At 49.4% G+C, this 6,739-nt stretch overlaps 1 protein-coding gene across 1 annotated transcript in view; it reads left to right on the forward strand.

The window, feature by feature from the left end:
* Nucleotides 1-4,254, forward strand: part of CDK9 (cyclin-dependent kinase 9) — a gene marked incomplete at its 5' end in the record, with an annotated part of 8,797 nt that extends 4,543 nt beyond the window's left edge. The window contains 2 exon segments of the mRNA XM_015412367.1: nt 715-992; nt 3,185-4,254. Coding sequence (XP_015267853.1) covers nt 715-992; nt 3,185-3,550 — 644 coding nt within the window.
* Between the last annotated feature and the right edge of the window lie 2,485 nt (nt 4,255-6,739).

Consider the following 6,739-nt stretch of genomic DNA (forward strand, 5'->3'; position numbering starts at 1 on the left):
AAAACAAACTTTTTTATTTTCTTCTGACAATAGCACCTCCTAAAGGAAGAAATGCATCTTGTTCTTGCATTGGAGGGTTCAGTTTGTAACCTAGGACTTGCTTGTCCTCAGTGCACAGAAATTAGATCAATCTGACACCATATATATATATATTTTAGAAATGATTTGGAAAATATTTGAACACCTTGTCTTAAAATATTTTATTCATCATGTTAAAATGAAACGTTCCATAATCAATTTTTTTTTCTTTTTTCAATTTTTCCAATTTTTCTGGGAAAAAACAAAAAGGCTTCAGGAAAAAAACGGGGGGGGGGACGTTTCCCCCCCCCCCCCGAATTTTTCCAGGCCTTCACATTCAGGGGACCGGATAGTAAGCGATGTGAAAGACTTCTGCCTAAGACCCTGGAGAGCCGCTGCCGGTCGGAATAGACAACAGTGCTCTTGATAGACTGAGGGTCTGATTCAGGATAAACAGTTTCATGTGGTCATGATTGCCCGAATCCCAGTCTAGACCAGTGAATTCCTCTGTACCCCCTAGCTGCTCTCCGGGGGGGGCTCGGGTCTTTCCTAGTCCTTGCTACGTGAGATCCTTGCACCAGTGGTGCCGGAGATTGAACCTGGGACCTTCTCCATGCGAAACAGGTGCTCGACCACTGAGCTACGGCACCTCCCCTTTCAAAGGCAGAAAACGTATAAGCCCCGCTTCACCCTTAGGAAGAACGTCTGAACGGCCTGTCTGCCCTCTGCTTAGTTTGAAAGCCTTCAGAGAGTCAGCAGCTCTACTGTCGAAACAAGTTGCCTAACTTTTGCCTAAGAAGATGCTTAAGGTGTTCTTCTGTTTAGGGGAACGAGACTATGGGCCGGCTATCGACCTCTGGGGCGCAGGCTGCATTATGGCCGAGATGTGGACCCGCAGCCCCATCATGCAGGGCAACACCGAGCAGCACCAGTTAACGCTCATCAGCCAGCTGTGCGGATCCATCTCTCCAGAGGTAGGTTTAACAAGGAGTGGGGTGGACTGCATGACCTTTTGGCCCCTTGTCCAGTTTTCGCTGTGGCCCAGTTCTTCAGGCCAGTTTGGTTGTAGTGGTTAAGTGCACGGACTCTAATCTGGGAGAACCGTGTTTGATTCCCCATGCTTCCCCATGCAGCTGCTGGTGTGACCTTGGGTCAGTCACAAGTTCTCTTAGAGCTGTTCTGTCAAGAGCAGTTCTGTCAAGAGCTCTCTCAGCCCCACCGACCTCACAGGGTGTCTGTTGCGGGGAGGGGAAGGGAAAAGAGTTTGTAAGCCACTCTGAGTGAAGGGCAGGGTATAAATCCAATCTCCCCCCCCCTTCCTCTTCTTCCTCTGCTGCTGTCAGGGATTAAATGACTTTGGAATGAAATCTTGCTACTGCCCCATTGAGGGGTGTCATTTGAGTTACTCGCCCCAAGTACTTGCTTAAAGGTAAAGATCTCCCTCGCTCGAAAGCCAGTCAAATCCAACTCTAGGGTTGCGGTGCTCATCTCCGTTTCAAAGCCGAAGAGCCAGCGCTGCCCGAAGACATTTCCGTGGTCACGTGGCCGGCAGGACTAAACACCAAGGCGCATGGAACGCTGTGACCTTCCCACCGAAGCGGTACCTATTTATCTACTTGCAATTTCTTGCTTTCGAACTGCTAGGTTGGCAGGAGCTGGAACTAGAGATGGGAGCTCACTCCGTCATGTGGCACACTCGGGTCTCGAACTGCTGAACTACCGACCTTCCACAGCCTGCAGTTCAGCGTCTTAACCACTTGAGCCACCGCAGCTCCTACTTGTTTAAGAACAGACATAAAAAGGCCCTGACCTGGATAGCCCAGCCCACCTTTAGGGGAGTCTGAACCTGGCGGCCCTGATTCTGATAACTTCCACTCACTGTATCCCTGGTATTCTGTCCCATGCTTGATAGCTCCCCCACTAGGTTTAGAGTCATGACCCAGCTTTTAGAAAGTTGTTAGCACCAGCCCTGACCTGGATAGCCCAGGCAAGCCCGATCTCATCAGATCTCTGAAGCTAAGCAGGGCCGACTCTGGCAAGCGCTTGGATGGGAGACCTCCTTGGCTGGGGGGCGGGGGCAGGCTTCATTCAGCCACCTCTCTGCATATCCTCCAGGCCCCCAGTAGGGGTCAGTCATCAGAGGTCGCCATGACTTCCAGGTGCACACATACATGCACGTGCGCAGAAAACCCCCCAAAACAAATAAAAAAATTAAACCTCAGTTAAATGATAAGGCAGAACCGGTGTGTGTCTCTCACAGCCTGATATTTCAAATGAGGAAATTCTGAGTGCTCGTCCTGACCGGGATAGCCCAGGCAAGCCTGCCATGTCAGATCTCGTAAGCTAAGCAGGGTTGACTCTGGCAAGTCCCTGGATGGGAGACCTCCTTGGAATACCAGAAGCGGGAGGCGGGGGCAGGCCCTGCTTCATTCAGCCACCTCTCTGCATATCCTCCAGGCCCCCAGTAGGGGTCAGTCATCAGAGGTCGCCATGACTTCCAGGGGCACGCGTGCACACGCAGACACAAGAAATAAAATAATTTCCACTTTTAAAAATCCAACTTAAGAGGATCGTGGAGAGAAAGCAGATCCCTGTGCATTGTGAGGGTGACTGACATAATTTTGTCAGGCGGAACCAGGCGCCCCCCCCCCCGACCTTTTTGAACCTGGGGGCACCTTTGGAATTCTGCCACAGGAGGTGGAGGCAGCCACAGATATGGCTGCCACACCTTACCTTCAAGCAAACAGTGAAGATCCTGGTGTTGTGGTGGCAGCCAGTGTTCCCTCTAAGCTGAGTTAGTGTGAGCTAGCTCACAGTTTTTTAGCCTCCGGCTCACACATTTTTCTCTTAGCTCAGGTAGGACGGCTCCAGAGCAAACTGATTTATGCAGCAGCCAAATCGCTCGCTCACAGCTTTAATGCCAGTCGCTCACAAAGTAGAATTTTTGCTCACAAGACTCCACAGCTTAGAGGGAACATTGGTGGCAGCTGCTGCCAGAACAATGCTTTAAAAAAATCTGCATTGCCAATCGAAAGCCTTGCTAGGCAAAAGCCCCACCCACTTTGTAAGAACGCTCAGTAGGCACCGGGAAAGGTATCTGCCTTTTGATCGACGTGCCTCTCCATTCCTCTCTCTGGGCTGAACACTTTTTCTGATAATTTCCTAGGTCTGGCCTAATGCAGACAAATATGAACTCTACCAGAAGCTGGAGTTGCCCAAATTGCAAAAGCGCAAAGTGAAGGATCGCCTGAGAGCCTACGTCAAGGATCAGTATGCCTTGGATCTGATAGACAAGCTGCTGGTTTTGGATCCTGCCCAAAGGATAGACAGTGACGACGCCCTGAATCACGACTTCTTCTGGTCTGACCCGATGCCTTCCGACCTCAAGAATATGCTGTCCACCCATAACCAATCCATGTTTGAGTACCTGGCTCCTCCCAGGAGAAGAGGCGGACACATGCCACAGCAGCCGGCCAATCAGGGCAGGAATCCAGCTGCCACCAACCAGACAGAGTTTGACAGAGTATTTTGACTGCTGATCGGGACAGAGAAAGAAGAGACCCAGATGTTCTGAAGTCCTCTGTGACCTTTATATCTTTTTTAAGTTTGTTTGTTGTTTTTTAAAAAAAAATCACTGGTTGCATTGGTTGCATACAGAGCCTTGCCCATCTGTGGGTGAAAATAAGAAACTCTAGCTTTGCTGTACTTGTCAATTTCCAGGGTATGGAAACAATTTTATTTAACTCTTATAGAGCAGAATACCTTTTGTAGCCCGAAGGTGTAGCGTTGCTAAGCAAGCTCTTTGTATCTTCTGGCCTGTCCCATCGTCGCCTAGAGTAAGCTGGGAGGGCCCCGGCATGCTCCGCTCTTTGGTGTTGTGGAATATGACCCTCCCAAGGATGGGAGTCGCAGTAGAGGCTGTCCTATTTTTGGCCAGAAAGCTCTGCCTATCTGGGAGGAAATTGGCAGGGTGTATAGGTAGGGTGTCATGACTTCTGAATTCTCCAGCCTTTGCTAAGAGAGGGAGTTCTTCCTGAACTGGCAGTGCTGGAATGGTGGCAGAGAAGATACAGACACACACACACACACACACCAGGATGTTTTGTTCTTTTGAGTTGCTGCAGGAATTGCATTTAATCCTCTTGGGGTCCTAATTTTTGACGTTGCAAATAGGTTTTGGTGTTTTTTTTTAATAGCTGAACAAAAACAGAAAGGGCTTTGTTTGGCTGACAGAATCTGCAGGCTGGAGCGCCCCCTCCAATAAAGAGCCCTCTCATGCATTGCTCTTAAGGCTTTAGCAAGCAACTGCCCACTTTTGTGTGGCGCACCCCCTCCCCCATCCCCAGGCATGTCTAAAATGCGGTTTCCCCTTTGGTGAAACTAGGAATCTTGAGCGTGAGAGTTGCCCATGTTGAACCTCATGTTCGTTGATTTTGCGCGCGTGTGTGTGTATATGTATATATGCACATATATATAGATCTCAATAAAAAAGTGCTTGTGCGATTATCATTAAGTGCATTTCCTTTTGTATCTCATGCAGTGCTTGAAAATGTCTTGATTTACCTGATTCCGGAGTCTGATTAACAGTCTGGTGCATTTATTTTTGATCAGGAGAGAAAGATGTATCTTTCCTCAGGGTTAAAGAGGAGAGCCTGTATGATTGTAGCCTCGAGAGGGGGTCCAGCAGTATTTGAACCACCAACATGTTGGTCCTGTGGCACCCACTGAAGGAGGGAGGCTTAAGAATGGAGCGGGTGCAGAGGAGAGCGACGAGGATGATCGGGGGCCTGGAGTCCAAGCCCTACGAGGAAAGGCTGAGGGGCTTGGGAATGTTCAGTCTGGAGAACAGGAGGTTGATGGGAGGGGCATGATTGCTCTCTTTGAGTATTTGAAGGGCTGTCACTTAGAGGAGGGCAGGGAGGTGTTCCTGTGGGCAGCAGAGGAGAGGACTCGCAATAGGGGGGTTTAAATTATGGGTAAAAAGACACCAGCTGGATATTAGGACATTTTTGTTTACAGTATGAATAGTTCAGCAGTGGAATTGGCTGCTTAAGAGGGTGGTGAGCAGTAGCTGGACAAACACGTCAGGGATGCTCTCCGGTGGTAGGCAAACTGCGGCTCTAGAGCCACATGCGGCTCTTTGGCCCCTTGAGTGTGGCTCTTCCGCTCTGTGATTCTAATCTAGGCAAAGAGCTGTGTCATTGGTTCAGATCTCATCTCTGCCACAGACTCAACAGATGGCCTTGGGCAAGTCACTCTCTTCCCCTCAGTCTCTGGTCTACAAGAGAGGGATAATACTGGCCTGCATTGCAGGGCCGTTGTGACAATGCACGCAGACACTGGAAAGGGTTAAGTTGGGAGTAAGCCGTGAAGTGGCTAAATTTGCAGACGATACAAAGTTGTTCAGGGTGGTGAAAACCAGGGAGGATTGTGAGACACTCCAAAGGGATCTGTCGAGGATGGGTGAGTGGGCGTCAATGTGGCAAATGGGGTTCAGTGTAAGGTGATGCACATTGGAGCCAAAAATCCAAACTATAAATACATGTTGATGGGGTCCGAACTGGCAGAGACTGACCAAGAGAGGGATCTTGGAGTCGTAGCAGATAACTCACTGAAAATGTCGAGACAGTGTGCGACTGCAATGAAAAAGGCCAATGCTATGCTGGGGGTTATTAGGGAGGGTATTGAAAACAGATCAGCCAATATCATAATGCCCCTGTATAAATCAATGGTGCAACCTCATTTGGAATACTGTGTACAGTTCTGATTACCACACCTTAAAAAGGGTATTATAGCTTTGGAAAAAGTGCAGAAAAGGGCAACTAGAATGATAAAAGGGTTGGAACACTTTCCCTAGGAGGAAAGGTTAAAGCGCCTGGGGCTCTTTAGCTTGGAGAAACGACGGCTGAGGGGTGACATGATTGAGGTTTATAAGATTATGCATGGGAAAGAGCAGGTAGAGAAAGAGGTACTTTTCTCCCTTTCTCACAACACAAGAACTCGTGGGCACTCCATGAAATTGCTGAGCAATCGGGTTAGAACGGATAAAAGGAAGGACTTCTTCACCCAAAGAGTGATTAACACATGGAATTCACTGCCACAGGAAGTGGCGGTGGCTACAAGCATGGATGGTTTCAAGAGGGAATTAGATAAGCATATGGAGCGGAGGTCCATCGGTGGCTATTAGCCACAAGGTATGGATAGGGACTTCAGGGTAAGTGATGCTCTGTATTCTTGGTGCTGGGGGGGGGGCTAACAGTGGGTGGGCTTCTAGTGTCCTGGCCCCACTGCTGGACCTCCTGATGGCACCTGGTATTTTTCGCCACTGTGTGACCCAGAGTGTTGGACTGGATGGGCCTTTGGACTGATCCAAAATTGGCTTCTCGTATGTTCTTTCGTTGCACAGGTGCAAAATGGTATCTTTGTTTCATTCTACCCTCCAAGGAGGTGGGGGCATTCGTCCCTCCTCCATTTTATCCTCGCAAGAGGCCTGTGAGGCAGGTGTGGCTGAAGAGAGTGAGTGACTGGCCTGAGGTCACCCAGTCGTGTGAATCAGGATGTCACTTTAAATCCGGCACGCTAACGGCTATGCCATGCTGTCTGCAAGACCAGTTCTGGAATCCTTAAGTGCTGCCTTGCACAGGTGAATGGTCTTCGTTGTGATGTCCTGTGGGGTGGGGAAGTCTCCTGGGAACCTGCTCCTCCAGGGACGCGGGGATTT

This window comes from Gekko japonicus, unplaced genomic scaffold (assembly GCF_001447785.1).
Source record: "Gekko japonicus isolate JY-2015 unplaced genomic scaffold, Gekko_japonicus_V1.1 scaffold4483, whole genome shotgun sequence".
In the NCBI taxonomy this organism is placed as follows: domain Eukaryota; kingdom Metazoa; phylum Chordata; class Lepidosauria; order Squamata; family Gekkonidae; genus Gekko; species Gekko japonicus.